The sequence below is a fragment of the Enoplosus armatus genome, chromosome 11 (genome assembly GCF_043641665.1).
Source record: "Enoplosus armatus isolate fEnoArm2 chromosome 11, fEnoArm2.hap1, whole genome shotgun sequence".
Taxonomy (NCBI): Eukaryota; Metazoa; Chordata; class Actinopteri; order Centrarchiformes; family Enoplosidae; genus Enoplosus; species Enoplosus armatus.
Window position 1 is genome coordinate 1,527,219 of NC_092190.1, and position 18,391 is coordinate 1,545,609.

Genomic DNA, 18,391 nt, shown 5'->3' on the forward strand with positions numbered 1-18,391 from the left:
GTCAGTCAGTCAGTCCGACAGACAGACAGTCAGGGTGGTGTCTCTCCAGATGAGCTCCAGAGTGTTGTGGTCCTCACTGGTCTCTGTGTCCCTGACCTATTTGGGGACTGGAGGTTGTTCCTCGGTCATGCCGAGGTTCAGTATCTGAAGTATATTTTGGGGGACTGGGCCGGGTGTGGCAGAGCATCAATAAAAGTAAAAGCAGCGGCTAAAACTGCCTTCATGAAGTGCACAGCGCTCTTCTGCAAGATGCAAAGGGGAAGAGGGCTCTGCTGAAAACAGAAACGGGGGGCGGGGGCTGGTTCGATCACAATCCCAACTAAAGAGAACGTCAACGGTAGTTTCGTCTAAATTACACTCTGAAAGCAGGTCAAACGTTTTCCAAGTAAACCTCACCAACCTCAGAGAAGAAAAGGACAGAAAGGATCGTTCGGGCAACATTGAACTTAAAAAGAAAGATGCCCCCCCCTCAAACTCACCTTCTGGCAGGACGCAGAGGAGGTTTCGGCGTACATTTAGTTCTCGCAGGGCTTTGAGTCTGCCGATGTGGCGAGGAAGAGCCGTGATCTCGTTGCAGCTGATGTCCTGCAGACGGGGGGGGGAAACAACAGCGCTTCGAATGTTCACAGCTGCTGAGGCTTCTGCATGCATTTCATTATTCCACGGTGACGGCTGACAGATTTACGCTGACTCACGGGTCATAACACCGTCTGCCGTCGAGCATCAATACATACGACAGACAACCTGCTTGCACATGTCTTTTGAACCCCCTTCAGGTTCATTATTCTCTGTGTGAATAAATTCTCTTTTAAAAATGGACGAAAACACCTCTCACTCACAGATCCAGGTGAAAAGAAGATAGGAAAATATTAAATTTAGATCAAATATTGGCTGGTTTCTCTTTGTTAATGTCTTGGAGGCAGATTACTGTAACAGAGTCCTCGGACAGAGCGGCTGACAAACTGATGCCAGGAAACGTAAAAATACAAATAATCAGTGCTGGAAGGTACCTGAGTACATTCACTCAAGTACTGTACTTCAGTACAATTTTGATGTACAAACATAAAATATTTACTACATTTATCTGACAGCTTTAGTTACTTTAAAGATCAGGATTTTACACAGAAAACATACGAGCTTCTCAAATCTTTTGTTGTTAATGGTTGAAATAAATAATAATAATAATAATAATAATAATAACGTATATAAAGTATTGTGGTTAAAATGAGCTACAACATTAATAGTAATAATTAGATAAAAGAATATATAATACAGTAGCATTACAGTGACTGGAGCCATCTGCTGCCTAATGAGTACTTTTACTTTTTGTTGCTAATACTTTTATACTGAATGAGAGTATTTTCACAAAGTGATCATGCTAATTATACTTTAGAATACTTTCTCTGCAAGTAAGAACATCTATTGAACACTTTCTGCTCAAAGAAATTTGGGACAAAATCAATTTTATATATCCGCACAAAAACACATGAAGCGCCCATCAGAGTTACGGATAGTAAAAACCAGCAGAACCAGTATAACCAGCCTCACCAGCTCCATCAGGCCGTGCAGCTGTCCGATGGTCTCCGGCAGGCTGACCAGCTTGTTGTTGCTGGCGTTCAGGACTCTCAGGGGAAGGCCGCACAGACAGGCCGGCAGAGAGCCCAGCTGGTTACGACTGCAACGCAAACACAAACACGGAGTTATGATCGCGTCGATGATGTTCAACGATCAAAAGACAGAGAAAAAAAAAGAAAGTCTGAAAACCATTTAAAAAGACACTTATCTTTTAGACACTGTTATCTGGGAGGACTGCTGCAAAACTAGCCGTCAAGATAACTGTGGCGCATTTATATTGGAGTTGATAAATGTGCACTGTCCGTTATAAAACAAAGAAATATTAAAGAATTCACCCAGAAAACTAATTCCGATGGCAGAGGATCACGTCAGCCGTTTCAAAGACATTAGGAGGAACGTGAATGTGGCATACGTGCGAATATCTTAACACCGATTCTTCCAACGCAGACGGGAACAGTGAATGCGTCGTAGAATAAATGCGTTCTATAATGTGTCAGGTGTTTACTGCTGGTAGTTTTGTGTCATACAGACAACAGGAAGCCCCACGGGACAAAAAATAAATTAATAATAATAATCTCACGTCAACACTTCCCTTTTCTTCCACATACGTGTGTGTGTGTGTGTGTGTGTGTGTGTGTGTGCGCATGTGAAGATATGACATCTCTACACGTACACGACGTAACACACACACATGCATCTGATATGTTTAAATTCCAAAGAGGGAACAGCAACATGCGGTCGAGCTACAGGAAGCTCATCTCAGTAGGGAAACAACTAACGTTCAACAACAGGTTTGTGGTCATATAACTATAATACACACACACACACACACACACACACACACATATATACATATACACAGATGAATCATAATATAAATGACACAACAAGTTGTTCCTGTGCTGCACTTTCAGATAGGTATCATGTTTTTTGTGTGTGTCAAACCTAAAGTATTTACTGTTATAATTCTGTTCTTATTACATAGTACGGCTTCACAGTGCACACTTGACGGCTGCCGTACCCGGAGGAAACAGACACAGGACCGGGACGCCTGGATCTGCTGATCCCGATGCTGTGATGTCGACTACTTTTAGGCCAGGTGCTCGCTCGGACATTTCAAGGGTGGTCTGATTTCTGGTTATATCTTAGAGCGCGAGACGTTAGATACGTCGTCCAAACATATGTGTGTGTGTGTGTGTGTGTGTGTGTGTGACTTTCGGCACATAACGCAGGATGAGCACACAGCGACTTGGACGACTGTATTTGATCTGCCTTCGGTGGGCTGAACTAAAGGAACCTTTTCCTGTTGACTCATCACCTCGACTGCATGCAAACACCCTGACGTTCCCCCTACAAGCCGTGCTCTTCTGCTTTGAGTCAAGTCTGAACTTCAGATTGCACTTTGTGACTCTGCACTCTGTTTAAGGCAGGGGGGGGGTGACCTGTCTGAAACCTCCAGGAGACCCACATATTATGATAAAAACAAAATTGGTTTGTCCTGGCTCTCTCATTGGCTAGTATGATGATGAAACACCAGACTCAAGACTAAAGAAATACTACTACTTGACAATAAAAACTACTTTTGATTTAGATTTTTTTTTTTTTCTTAACTTACACTGTAAAGCACTTTGGGCGTTCTGTACAAATAAATCTCACTGAGAAAAGAAACCAAACAGCGTCTTTAATCTCCGACCAGAAAAACACACACACACACACACACACACACACACACACACACACACACACACACCACAAGACTGAAACCCACTCTGACTCAGCTCTCAAAATAACATTCCGGAAATATAAGTGAGTCTATCCAGCTGTTCTCACACACACACACACACACACACAGACACAGACACACAGACACAGACACACACACACACACACACACACACACAAAGCAGCCACATTATATTTGTTGAAGCTGACCACACATCTGAGATAAAGTTTGTTAAAATAGCCCCGCAGCTTCTTTCGGGGTTGTTTTTATGTTTTAGGGCGATGAGAGTCGTCAGTCATGCTAGCAGCTCTGTGAGGCTGTACCGAGGCACAGCGGTGCTGTGAGCTGAAGGGCTAACATCGGCTAACGTGCTGAGTGTTTCACTGTCAGCGTGTCGGGGTTCTTTAGCGTTCACAGACTTGGATCGTTGTGAAACGTGGTTCCGATATTCACGGTTCATCCTACTGACATTTGTGGTCATTTCAAAACAGCCATAGCAGCCTGCTTGTGTTGTAAAAAAAAATTCTATTCATGTGTGTAATTTGAGTCAAACGAGTCAAATGATCATACTTCTCCGTTTCAGACAACGAGCCGTTTGACTTTAAAGACTAAAAATAGCGCGGCATTATTCCTGGAGAGGAAGGCAGAGCGTCCTTCCTGTTCTGACAGCACAGACTGTCTGTGTGTGTGTGTGTGTGTGTGTGTGGATTCAAACTTCAAATTGGACACACACACACACACACACCATTCTGATTATCTTCCTACCAGATCAGCATTTAAAAGCCTAATTAAATTGATCATTCATTAAATTACTAATTTACTCAGCGATAGCACCATGACTGGAAACACAGTGTGTGTGTGTGTGTGTGTGTGTGTGTGTGTGTGTGTGGGGATGTATAATAACTGAGTCACTCATGATCAGGTGACTGCAGGTGTGAAGCCGAGAGGAAACGATCTGATTCACTGAAGAGAAAATCATTCCTACCATTTTAAAAACAAATGAAAGACCTCTCGGGCTTTTAATTTGGAGGTCTCTAACCTTGTCAGCTCTTACATGTTTATATATATATATATATATATATATATATATACTCACATCATTATTTCTTCCTGCTGGTTTTATTGGTGTTGTTTTAAATGTTTAATGGTATAGTTTCATATTATGTGTTTAGTGTATTTAAACGCCAATCATTATTTGCTAAAGAGCAAAGTGACGTTTAGATATTCAGTTTTTTGTGACAGAAAACACAGATAATGAAAATTACCACCGAAACACAGAAAATCATCGGGACTGAGAAGCTGGACACAGAGAATTTTTGGTAATCTTCTTGATCAATCGATTTAGAAACAGAGTCACGTCTCGCGGAGAGGACACCTCGACCTGTAAACACAACCTGACAGAGGGCCAGACGCTGTGTGTGTGTGAAGGTCAGCACAAGGCGTGTGTGTGTGTGTGTGTGTGTGTGTGTGTGTGTGTGTGTGTGAGAGAGAGGTTCAGTCCACTGAACTGTGTTAGCGACGCTTCAGCCTGCAGCATCGATGGTACAACACACACACACACACACACACACAAAGCCATGTCCCCACCAATGGCACAGCGCTGGTGAAAAGGCCACACACACACACACACACACACACACACACACACACACACACCTGCAGTGACTCACACAGCTCAGACGGGCAGAACAGTGAAGAGTAAGCCCGCACACAATTCAGTCTGCTCACATTAAGGGACAATGACACTGTTTTGTTTTTGCTTCGTCACTCTGATTCAGCCTGATGTTAGTGGAGGCACAAATCTGACAGCAGCCTTTAAACGCTGGCCGTGTGTCTGAAACTGGACCCGTGTTGGATTGTTGCCGAGAATGTTCTACCTTGACTTTACAATTACGGACGCACGGATGTTGTGTTGTGTGTATATTCATGTATATATTGGATACCGACAGGCTCACAAGCAACAACACTGCTGCATCGCACCCAGGACGCAACACCCTCTTAAATTCCTCAAGCTCTCCCTGGCGCAGCAGAGCGAGAGCTGAGGCTCTCACACTGCGAGGCTGCAATGACACCAAGTGTGTGTGTGTGTGTGTGTGTGTGTGTGTGTGTACCTGAGATTTAAGGAGGTGAGTGACTGCAGGCTGATGAGGCTGTCTGGGATGGTCCTGATGCAGTTGTGATACAGGTTTAGTGTCTCCAAGGCGACCAGGTGGCAGACCTCCGAGGGGACGTCGGTCAGTCTGTTCTTTGACAGGTCTGCGGGCAGAAAATGATTGAATACATGATGTTACAAAGAGGGTCATGTTTTTTAAAGTAAAGAAAGAAGAGGAAGACACTTTTACTTTTCAATGTGGGGGAAAATGAAGCTTGTCCCGTTCGTACAAACAGCAGCAGCAGCAGAGAAACTCGAGGTCCGACTGTCGTCAGACCCGGCCGGAGGGGCCGAGGTCAGCCGCTCGAGGCCAGGACTGGTGAAATCACATCCTGCCAAATAAGGCCGAGGGCTGTCGGGCCAATTACTCCACATTGTTCTCGTGAGGCTGAACCCTTAAAAACACATTTGTTTTGTTAACGGAGCGAGAACAGACCAAGAGTTCATTTCCTCCGGAGGCAACAATCATGGAGAGGTTTGAGTGTTTTTTTTTTTATTTTTTATATTCAGTGTTTAGATTCAAAACACTGAAAACTACTAATAATACTTTCAGCCATGTCAAAACAAAAGACACGTCTCACATGGACTGTTTATGCTGAATATCTGTCAGAATCCTATAACCAGCTGCGTTCCAGCACTCGTGCTTTTTTTTTATTATTAATATGGTTGTTTTTAGTTTTACAACCTGCTACACAACAGCTTTTCAGCTGTTTCCTGTTTCTCTCGTTATGTGGAAGCGCGTTTCTTTCTAAGGGGGGGGGGGCGGCCTTGATGCCGGTCTGATGTATCCGAGCATCAACAGCACGGGAGTCAAAGGAAGTGCTATTTAAAACAGTGCGGCAGAGAAACAAACGGCTCCTCGGTCCTGCTTTCATCCTCCAAACAAGCGGCAGCAGTCTGACTCAACTGCTGTCTGAAAACACACTGCTGTTACTGGCAGAGTGTGAGTGTGTGTGTGTGTGTGTGTGTGTGTGTGTGTGTGTGTGTGTGTGTGTGTGTGTGTGTGTGTGTGTGTGTGTGTGTGTGTGTCCGTGCCCAACACCATCCCGTCTCTTAAACCTCTAAATAATACAGTGGACAATGACTCGTACTGCAAAATATTGGACGGACACACACACACACACACACAAAGAAGAAGAGAGACACTTTAGGGACACATCTGTCAGGTTGCATGATGTCATGTGAGGTGACACAAGTGATGATAGTAACCCATGAAACACACACACACACACACACACACACACATTTTTTTACAGATATTTTGGTCAATATTCTGTAATAGCCTCATTTAAAATGGAGCCTTATCAAAGACGTTAGTTGATGTTGTTGACGGGATGCATCAATACGAACCGCTGACCTCGTGAGCAAGTGAGCATCTGTTCCCTGAGGGTCAAACTCGCGCACGCACACACACACACACACACACACACACTTAACACATGTAAGTGTGAATGAATGTTTTTTAAATAATCATTGTCAATCGTCCTGAAAGAAGCAGTAAGTAAGTATTATGTTGATGTTTTATGTGGTTCCTACAGACGAGTTCATATGAGTTCATATAGACGCTCCCTGTTTTAACTTGTGATGTGACTGCTGTGTCATGTTTCATGTTAATGCTGTCTTTGCATTTTTCATGCAAGCACCAACGTGTTCTCCAGTCACGTCCCCAATAAAACACGAGCGCATTAAACAGCAGCGGCGGTTGTTGTTGTTGTTGTTGCTGCTGCTGCTGCTGCTGAGGAGGCTGAAGGTGTGTCACAGAACTCACAGCTCACACACACACACCACACCGAGTCCAAAAACGTCCAAATGTGGCGTTCGAATACGCTCGAGACGCCGCCGACAGTTGCCGCCGATGGATCAGGATCATTTCCAGTCTGTCTGGGATTCAAACCGGCAACCAAGCAGCTCTTAACCTGCAGGATTCTTCCCTCTCTCAACTCATGTCTGAGCCCCTGACATGTTTCAGAGGCCACGAGCTGAGTTCGCGCCAGAGTTGGAGGCCAAATTCTCTCCAGTTAACTTGTTCCAACTTGCGGCAGCAGAGGTAAACAAGCAAAGCCGGCAGTGAACCTCCTCTCAAGGTTTCAGTTTGTTGATCCTGATCGTCAGCGGCTGCTGTGTACGGAGGTGGCTGTGTTAACAGTCAGCCTGCTGCAGGCACTTCAGTACTGTACCACACTAATGAGCCTAACCGGAGAGAGGGCTGCTCAGCTAGTTGCAAACTAGCGAGTTACTGAATTGGGCTGCACCAGTCAACAAAGAGAAGACTTTACTTGATGTCTAGATCAGTTAATAAGACACATCGGTGGCAGCGTCCAATCAGAAAGCATGCGACGATGCAGGAAGGAAAGGAAATCAACTGCACCAGCGCATTGCAGCAACAGATCCATTTACAAACATCATCACCACGGTGTCCCGCAGGTGACTGCTGATGCCTTCAAATGCTCCCATTCAAGAGTAGAAAGTAGCATCCATTTGGAAATGAGAGTATGTACCAAAATAAGATAGAAAAAAATAAGAAAAATAAGAAATAAAAAATAAAAAACATACACCTTTACAATATTTAAGTGAAAAACAAAAGTAAAAAATATATACAGTAATAATGCATGTATATATATATATATATATATATATATATATATATGTATGTATTGCACTGTTTAAAAGAATAAATAAATAAATATTTATTTCAATGTAGCGAACACGTACGTTATAACTAGGCAAAGTTTGAACCTATAAACAACTAGGCCACAACTAACAACGAGTGGCAAATTATTTCCACAAGAACTCGTTTGTTAATCCGATTTCCTTAAAACTGTTTGCAATACAAACAACAGTCACGCACCCCACCCTGTGAAGCAGGCGTGGGGCTTCCTGTGTTAATAACAGCACTCTCCCTCTCTCAGGAGACAGGGGGCGATGTCATCGGGGTCACGAGGTGTTGTCGGGGTGCGACCTTTGACCTCTGGAAGAGGAAAGGGAAGAAGAGGAGAGGCATGAAGCGGATATGCTGTGTCGTTATCATCATTGTAAACGAAAAAAAAGGCTCCTAACTGCAGAATCATAGTTTCCGGTATCACAGTAATCCAGTGACAGTTGTCTGCACATTGACTGGTGACGGGTCCTAGTTTCCCCCCCTAGGACTTTAGTAAAGTATAGCTTTTATTTTAGTGATGAGCCTTCCTGTGTCATGACCTGCTCCCATTTTCATTTTTTTCTTCAGTCCCTGTTAAGCTGCCATCAATGAACGCACCACTTCCTGCGCAGCTGTTTCACATTAAAAGCCTCAAAAATGACTGAGGTCTGATAGTTCCCCCGAATTAGATGAGTTGTTTGACATTCAAGTGAATGTAATGGGGCGTGGGGCACCTCACAGGCTAACAGGCCACAGGAGGCGCTGACACTGTCGTCCCGAAGCGTGAGTTTTATTTTCCCGCCAACTGCTCGCCGTGAATCTCCTCTTTCAACGCGTCGTCACCTCTGTGACACTGCGAGTCGGACAGAGCAAGTAAAATGACATGGCGGAGATTGACATGAAACCCAGATCCGTTCATCCGGGCCCGACTGCGCGAACTGGCTCGTCGGAGTGCAGAAAGGCGACATGTGAGCAGTGGTGGGAGCTGTGTGCCCTCGGATGTACAAAGACTCGTACTGTACAAACACTCAGACAGGGAGCAGGAATGTGGAGGCTGAGCGCAGCTGAATGAGGCACAAGAATGTTTCCTGCCTACTCATTAACGCAGAGCTCTGTCTCTGGGAGGGGGGGTAGCTATTGTGATTATCATGTACTTTTGATTACTCATGTTTCCACGATGAGATTTTTAGACATATATTGTCCAATTTTCACTATTTAGCAGTAACTATTGTCACAATATTAGTAAATGTACCTACTTTTATTGTTTTAGCGGGCCTAATTCCATGTTCTTGTCATTTTCGACCATATGGTGCGGCTCACCGTTTACGATATTGTGTTCTTTTTGATTCCAGCATAAAGAAAGCAAACTACGCGTAAAAAAAAAGAAAGAAAAAAGGTTGGGGGTGAAACTGCTAACGCGTAAATGTGTCAGTCATGTGCTGCATTGTGATTGGCTGGAGGTGGAGAGTGTTTCTGGCGAGTCAGGTCGCCTGAAGATCTCTAAAGTAAGAATACGCTCGGGGGTGTGTGTGTTGCAGCTGCATCCTCTGGCTGTGCAGGAAGAGGCGAGGCTCCTCCCTGCAGTACGGTAATGACAGGCTTCACACACACACACACACACACACACACACACCCTAATAGAGCAAGACTACCAAACAGTCTCACCCCGAGTGCAGCGCAGAAAAAAATAGAAGTGTTGAACCTTATTGCTTTGGTTAATCTTCATCATCATCATCATCATCATCATTATCAGCATGACCATGACTACAAGTGGCTCTGTGGTTACATGTACTCACATGTGTAAGTCTACAGGCACACATGAAGGCAACACCAGTCTGTGGTGATACTGGGATGCCAGAATGATCCACAACATGTCATGTGATCACTTCTCCGTGCATCAGTATAACTGCCATGAAATCAGGTACTTGGACACACCAGTTTCTGTAAATCACACTCCCTTCACACGACAAGTCTGTTATGAACGAAAACAAAGTTGGAACTGTTCATCTAAACAAAGACCGAGAACAGCAAGACGTTCGGTCCGGAGTGCAGATGTGAATCACTGAGCTGAACTACGCAGGGACGTCGGACAGGGTGTGTGTGTGTGTGCGTGGCACAGGACGGGGGTTTTCTTGGCGGTGTCCTCACCACTTGCTGACTACAAAGGAAACAGCTGGCTCTCAGACGGGTGGAGTCGGTCCAGGATGCTGAAGGTGCTGCTGGGAGGGGGAAAAAAAAAAAAAAACGCTGCCTCAGACTCGGTTTTGTGCTGATGATGATGATGATAATCTGCTTTGTGTCAGCAGCCAGCTCTCATATGACACTGAAATATAACACCGAGAAGCAACTACAGCTGTACTGAGTGTGGTGTCTTAACAGCCAGAAGCTACTTCATTAATGCCACTTTACGGAGACGAATCAGGACAGAAATGTGACTCACAACTCTTCAAATGTACGGTTCACTCTTTTCAGAAATGTTGAGGCAAAATCAGTAGCAGTATGAGCTTTACTTCTTCATCGTCTCCATTTCCAACCAATGGCGACTTCCAACTTTCACCGTTTCCACTAGTTCAAATGCAGCACGACCGAGAGAGCAGCGCCATAAAACCCTCTGGCACGGTTCCCTTCTTCAAATCAGTGACGGCTGAAAATGTTTTCATTACGTTTCATAAGTTCACCTGGAACAAAATCAATGAATGACTTTACGGAGCAGTTGCTGTGCTGTGGTATAAGATGACATATATATATATATATACACCACGAAGACTTTGGCCATATTGGCCGGCCCTAAGCTGATGGTTGTCACCATGACGACCATGTGAGACTTTCTGCATGGATGCAGAGTCACATGTCTGTAATACTGAACGCATCAGCGGCTGCACAAATATGTGTGGGCATGAGTGTGTGTGGGCATGAGTGTGCGTGTGTGTGTGTGTGTGTGTGTGTGTGTGTTGCGGCAGATGGACAGGGTCGAGAAATAGGTCATGTAGGATTCCTGTGGGAGGCCAGTCATTCTTACACACACACACACACACACACACACTCACTCACATCCAAAAAAAACCCATTAAAACATGAGATTTGCTTTATAAGGTCTGTTTATGGGAGGGAAACACACACACACACACACCCCCCAAATTGTTTTCCTGCGCTACTGGAACATTCCTCGTCTACCAGAAGGAGATTTATTTGACCTCAGAAAGTGATCTCAGGTCCACTTTGTTTTTCTACTACAGGCAGTGATCTCTACTGAGAGCAGGGGGGGGGGGGACTCTATATATCTATGTCTCATATTTCTATATGGAGACAGTTTCTGTGTGGCTGATCTATCCGCGGGGGCTTACAGTGAAGTGCACAGCAGAATAAGACTTTCTGGACAGACCACAGAAATAAACGGTGAAGGAGCCTCTCTGCTCCACGATTGTGTCCCAATAGAACTGGAGCTGCTAACAGCTGACTCAGCTCACTTTCAAATCGCGCTAACTTGACAAAATGTAAACAAACACAGGCTTAGCAAAACACAAGGGCAACACTTCCTGTCGAAATCCAAAGAATTGTGGGAAATGCATTTCCAAAAAAGTCAGAGCACGATTATCTACCGAACAGAAGCGAGACGAAGAAGAAGAATATGTAACAGACAGAATGACACGTTGTTGCTTTGGAGCTTTTCATGGGATTTGTTGCCAGTAAGACAAATATATAATAATACCATCCTGATCCTGTTGTTTGGAGGTTTCACTCTTCTTCTTCTTCTCCCCCTCCTCCCTCTCAGACCCCCCCCCCCCCCCCTCCCCCCCACGTCTCGTTTCCCTCGCTCCATTTGTCTCTGACTCTGAATGTTTTGTTCTCCAGAACAGCGACACAAACTGACTGTTGCATAACAGAGAGCAAGTACTTCCAGCGAGCAACCACCCACCCACATCCACTCACTCTGAGTGGAGCAGCGAAGCCTCGTGTGCAGAACGGCACTGACGGAGCCACAGCCGGGGGGTGAGGGGGGGGGAGGGAACCGCTGCACTTAACGAACGTAAAGAAAACAGTCTGCAATCTGTGTGTTTGTTTTGTCGTCTATTCGTTTGCTCATCACGCAGCAGAGATCAACGTCTCGTCCTCCTGCTGCTGCTGCTGCTTCGCTCGTCCCACTTTCCTGCCTCCACGGGAGGAAAAGTAGGGCGAGAGAAGAAGAACACCCAGAAAGATCAGTCTCCTCCTTTCATCCACACACACACACACACACACACACAGCCAACGTTGTGGAAAGTCGTGTCTAATTAAGTTGTTACAGCAATAATATGATGGAGTACGTGTAGTTGTTTAATGCCTGGCAAATGCAGTAAAATGACTGTAGTTGAAGATTTGCAAATTAGCAACACACACACACACTTGAATCTAAACACACACACACACATACACACAGTATGTAGGTTAGCAGAGCTGCGTCGACCTCCGTGAACAGACAGTTTGATATTAAAGGCTGTCTCGATTCCTCTGGTGCAGTTAGTGAAGCCGGAGTGAATCTCGACAGGCAGCTCCCGCTGTTATAAGTTGTAAACTTATAATGCAGCTACATCACTATGAGCTTTCTGGTTTCACGTTTCCCCAGCCCTGCTATGGTGGACGGGGAAAAAAACACCCCCCCCACAATGAAATCAATAATAATAAAAACATCCTCTTATCCGGGGCCGGGTCACAGTGGCAGCAGGCTCCTCTTTCCCAGCAACGTTATCCAGCTCCTCCTGGGGGGATCCCGAGGCGTTCCCCGGCTAGATGATACATATACTCTATCCAGCGTGTTCTGGGCCTGTCTCTGGGTCTCCTCTAAAGGGAGGATCAGATGCACGAACCACCCCAACTGGCCAGACAAAAAAGAAAGGAAAAAAAAGAGGAGCAGCGACGGAGGAAACTAATTTCGGCTGCTTGTATCCTCATTGTTTGGGTCACCACCCAAAGCTCATGACCGGAGGTGAGGGCTGCTGGAGCGCACATCAACTGGTGGACTGAAAGCTTTGCCTCCCAGCTCCGCCTGTCGATGTCACGCTCCATTTGAACCACACTCGAGAACAAGACCCCCAAGATAAATCAAAACAAATGGAATAAAAACATATTCCTCGCGGAGCCTGCTTGAAAACTATTTTTGTCCAATAAAGGGAAGACAGCTTCACTATCCTTTCAGCTCAACACCACAACCCGGTGCACCTAAACCCAACACATAACAGCATACACTGGTTTTTCGACTGATTTGAGACAACACACCTGACGGCAGGTGGACTGTGTTTGGAGTCACATGACTGTATGATCCCAAAAATCCAGTGAGAACACAAATTCCCTGACACCGACAGCCGTCAAAAACAGCTCATGCTAGCAGTGGGAAAGCCTCTTCAGGCTGAGGTGAACTTCAGATCAGAATCAGAAATACTTTATTGGTCCCCGGGGGGATATTGTACAAGATGAACTGTGGCTCTGACCTGATGTGCTGGATTATTAAATAACCCATGGCACAACTGTTTTTACAGCAGCTCACTCTCCTGATAATAGTCCTGATCCCAGTTTGTGAAAAAAAAATAAATAAATAAAAAAATCAAACATGTTTAAAACGATCTTAATAAAAACAACGGGCAGCGACCGGATCAGAAGACAGATCATTACAGCGCAGTGTGTGATCGTATGTCCCCAACTCATCGGGGGGGGGGGGTAAAACACATGAAACACATGAAGGAAAACACCAATAAGTTCTAAGTTAATAAATAACGGGAAACTGGAGTGACTGTCTTCTGTTACTCTCACTGCTTCGTTTTACAGTCGCGGTTTTACAGTCTTTTGCAACCTTTGACCCTGTCGGGCTCCTGTAGCAGGTTGGTGATCATGAAACTGAAAGTGCAGGTGACTCTGGGTGGGAGGTGAAATAAATGTCAGACATGTCAGATTTTACACTTTCCATCTTTAAAAAAGAAAAAACAACAACAATCACATCTGCTGCGTTTTGCTGTTAGATAAAGTAAACCAAATATCATCATATGACTGTGTGTGTGTGTGTGTGTGTGTGTGTGTGTGTGTGTGTGTGTGTGTGTGTGTGTGTGTGTGTTCACAGCATCGGCTTGTGTGTACAGGTGAGCAAAGGTCAGAAGTGTCAATCAGGATAACACAGCAGCAGGCTGAAACTTCACAGGAACCTGATGTACGGTGTGTGTGTGTGTGTGTGTGTGTGTGTGGTGTGTGTGTTGCGATTTAATGAACACTGAAAGGTCATCAGCTGGGTGTCCCACAGACAAAATCAACGTGCCAACCCTTCTCCACGAGAGCCGAGTTTTACATCGCATGTGAATATCGGATAACGGATAATCGGAAGATTAATCGAGAACGGAAATAATCGAATCTGTCCATTACGCTCAATACACCCATCTCAACCATGTTTGGTTTTTATGACTGGGATCTTCACGGGTAAAACCTACCTGACGTGCATAAAGTAATCTTGCAAGACAAATGTATAGAAATGAAAGTCAAGGGAGACAAAGACACACAAGATTCTGTCGATTGTAGAAGTCTTGAAGAAGTGTTTTTACCGTGGTGATTATGTTAATATAAATATACCGACACACAGACCCATTTGGACCCGGTCCGACTCAGGTCCCGGACTCGTGAAGACCTCTCATGTGTTGTACTGTTTGTATGTGCTTGTCTATAACCTGCAGTGGCCTCTCTGTTTACCAGTTGTATTCCATCTGGCACACACACACACACACACACACACACAAAAACAAAAGCTGTGTGTATGTGTGTGTGTGTGTGTGTGTGATCTCTCGTCTGTCTGACCCAGTGACCAGCAGACAGCCATGGATTAGCGGTATGCGGTAGATTTAGAGTGTTGGGGGCTGATGGTTATGGGGTCTCGCACACAGATAAATATTGATTTCTACACATCAAAAACAAAAAGGATTTTAATTTCAGACAGTGATTATCTATAAAGGCAGCTAACGTGAGTGAAGATACTGCGCATAGAAGAAATACTGGGATCACCTTTTTTTAAACTCCTTCACTGACTCCCCACGAATGTGCAGCTCATTACGCCAATTCAATTTACAAAAAAGCACATTGACATAATCCTTCTATAATCTAATCTATGCCGTTGTTATTCCACATGTAACCGAGTAGAGGTGGACAGAGCATGTTGACCAGAAAAGGAAAGAGCACATTAGAGTTCATTTGAACAGCAGCTTTCAGACGCAAAAGGCAATTCAAAGTGTTTGACATGAAGCGTTAAATGAAGAGACACAACACAAAAAAAAAAGAACAAAATCACTGATGTTGTAGTGAAGACAAGGATGGTGAACGCACGGACAGACAGACAGAAAAGCAGCGCGAGAGTCGGAGGGAAAAATGTCAAGTTTAAAAATAGAAAGAAAAAGAGGAAGAGAGCTGGAAGGCAGAGACACTAACAGGATTAGAGAGGGGGAGTTTCCTCAAACTGGCAACCCACCAGGCACACTGTCAACATACACCACTCTGCTGCTGACACACACACACACACACACACACACACACATCATCAAATACAACAACAAGACCCCCACCACTGACCCACATCTTTCTCTGCTGTCAGCATATCACGGAACTGTCTGCGTGTGTGTGTGTGTGTGTGGCTGCAGGGGATGGCATGCTCACAAACCACCACCCAGTCCCATCAAACACACACAAAACACACGCCAACCCTGACACACACACACACACACACACACACACACACACACACACACACACACACACACACACACACAAACTTTAAACATGATTCCTGGAATTCTGAGCTCTGCTGATGTGGGCGGGCCCTGGCCCTCAGAAAGATCTGATTGGAAGGAGAGGTACTTTTTTTTTTTACTGGCTATTTCCCCTGGGTTGGAGAGAGAGCCAACCAATCGGGTGGGATGAAGAACGGGGATGCCATCTTTCCTTCTTAGCTAGCTACCTGGCTACATCCTTGAAAAACAGCATCAGAATCCTTGAGCTCTGAGAAACGCGTTGAGTCTATTTCCTCACAAAACACAAAGCTAGGTTTTTTTTTTAAATACTTTAAGTCGTGCGTTGTTTACGTTTGCTAGCAGTCTTCTTCGCTGCCTCCGCTGGTGCATTGCTACATTTGCTGGCGTGTTACGGAATAGCACCAGGAGTGTCTTATCACGTTGCTCACGCGCATGTGCATGATACAAGCAGAAGAGCCACTCATAAAAAACGTGGCACCATAGCAACGGTATTGTCACCCTTAACTGCTCCCAGCGGCTAGCAAAGACACTTGCTACTGATTGGTTGGCGCAAAACAAAACAAAATGACCCCCTATGCCGACTTGTGTAGCATCGGCAACCAACAGACTCTTCATGACAGCAACACCACGCTTAAAATATCTGCGCAGAAATAAACTCATGAATATGTATGCCACACACACACACGCGCCACCCCCATCAAAACACCCCCACCGTGTGATTTAATGTCACACCTGAGCAGGTGAGGCTGCCAGACGCTGAAACTTGAGATTCATTTGAAAGGATTTTACTTCATGAGGCTTAATACCACAGCTTTCATTTGTCTGGATGTGGATTTATTTTTGCTTTATGCGTGTGTGTGTGTGTGTGTGTGTGTGTGTTTATGAGCATATGTGAACACTCATTTATGTATGCTGGCGTGTGCTTCATGGTGTATTAGGATAAGCCTGAAGGAGAGGGGTATGGAAAGTGTATGTGCTCGTCATGGTGAACCAGTTATGGATGTGTGTGTGTGTGTGTGTACGATATTTGGATGCCAGTATGATGCCAGGGGGATTTAAGTGGGAGATAGAGGTGTGTGTCAGTGTGTGTGTGTGTGTGTGTGTGTGTGTGTGTGTGTGTGTGTGTGTGTGTGTGTGTTGGGGGTGAATTTGGCCTACATTTGGAGGGATGAGAGACTGTTCCTGTTTATTTATTCAAAGGGATTCGGCGTCTGTCAGGACAGACTCACACTGTACGTCTCAGATTTAGGAACACCGAAGCTGCAGGACGACGCCATGTTGATGATGATGATGATGATGATGTTGTTTCACGGCGGCCTGCAGCTCGTGTGCAGCTTTATTACGTATTACACGGTGCACAATGAAGAGCATTTTGTTCCATACTTTCTGCGTTATAACTGCTTTGAGATCATTTTATATTCCCCTGAAATTATTAAACACTTCTGCTGCCGTTCTATTGTATATATTGTTTTGTGTAATTACGGTGTTCTCTGAACTGTACACCACCTCTTTGTGCCACATGACAGCACATAAACGCCCAAAAACAAGAGTCCGAGTCCTCTGAGAAGAGAGAGGCAGTGTGATTCATTACGAGTAAGAACACAGTATAAACCCACTACAAACAAACGCAAGTCACGGGGGATTATGGGTAGAGGGAGACTGATGCAGAGCCTATTGCACAGAAAGCCAAAATGAGGACTGTGCCGATGCCCATTTTCAGCTGAACTCCAGAGGAGGTAAATTACAGCAGTGAGGCCGGACTGGTTTGTTATTGTCGGGTTGTTCAGTAAACGCACTCCCTGTGAGTCAGGTGGCTGGGTGTCATTAGTCAGTGGGAACCTAAACAAACCAAATATAACAGATCAGCAAGCCGTTTAAACTAGTGCCGATACGATACCCGGGTTTTGGTACACCGAAATAATCATTTTTTTCGATACAAACCTTTTGTTATCAAAGAATATTCAAACATTTCAAAATAAACTAACCCGAGAGTCTACAGCCATGCTAGCATCTCTGTGAGGCTGTACTAAATGCTGATCTCAGCATGCTAACATGCTCTCAATGACAACGCTAACGTGCCAATGTTTAGCAGGTTTCTTAGCGTGGTGCAGCAGCATGCTAAGATTTGTTAACGGACAGTGCAGCCGAGGATGATGGGAATGGCATTAGTTTGGCTGTATACGGTTATAAAATCTAAATATAGACCCGATGATGGCGCTACAGGAAAAGTCAGAGGATCACCTTTAGGATTTATCTTGTGGGAAACAACATATGTACTAAATGTCATGGTAATTGCTAACCCACCCACCCACCCCTGGCGGGGGGGGGGGGTCCATTGAGTCCATGCGCTGCAAATGCAGGTTTACGTCACCAGAGAGTCAAGTCTGGTCTGAAGTCTGTGAATGTGAGTTTCTATTTTCTGTTCCAAATAGCAGCTTCAGAGAGTCGGTCTGATCTGTGCAGCAGCAGATGAAAAGCACTGATAGGAAAAAAAAAAAAAGCCTCAAAAGACCTAATTTGGGCACAAACACAAGACATGACCTCAACAC

The 18,391-nt window shown here is 44.9% G+C and overlaps 1 protein-coding gene across 1 annotated transcript in view; it reads right to left on the reverse strand.

Annotated features, from left to right (window-relative positions):
• lrch1 (leucine-rich repeats and calponin homology (CH) domain containing 1) overlaps positions 1-18,391 on the reverse strand; it is a 56,048-nt gene that overhangs the window by 29,009 nt on the left and 8,648 nt on the right. Inside the window, exons 2-4 of the mRNA XM_070914463.1 lie at positions 5,410-5,554; positions 1,549-1,675; positions 480-585 (exon numbers count right to left, since the gene is read on the reverse strand). Of these exons, the coding sequence (XP_070770564.1) occupies positions 480-585; positions 1,549-1,675; positions 5,410-5,554 (378 nt within the window). The remainder of the gene's footprint in view (positions 1-479; positions 586-1,548; positions 1,676-5,409; positions 5,555-18,391) is intronic.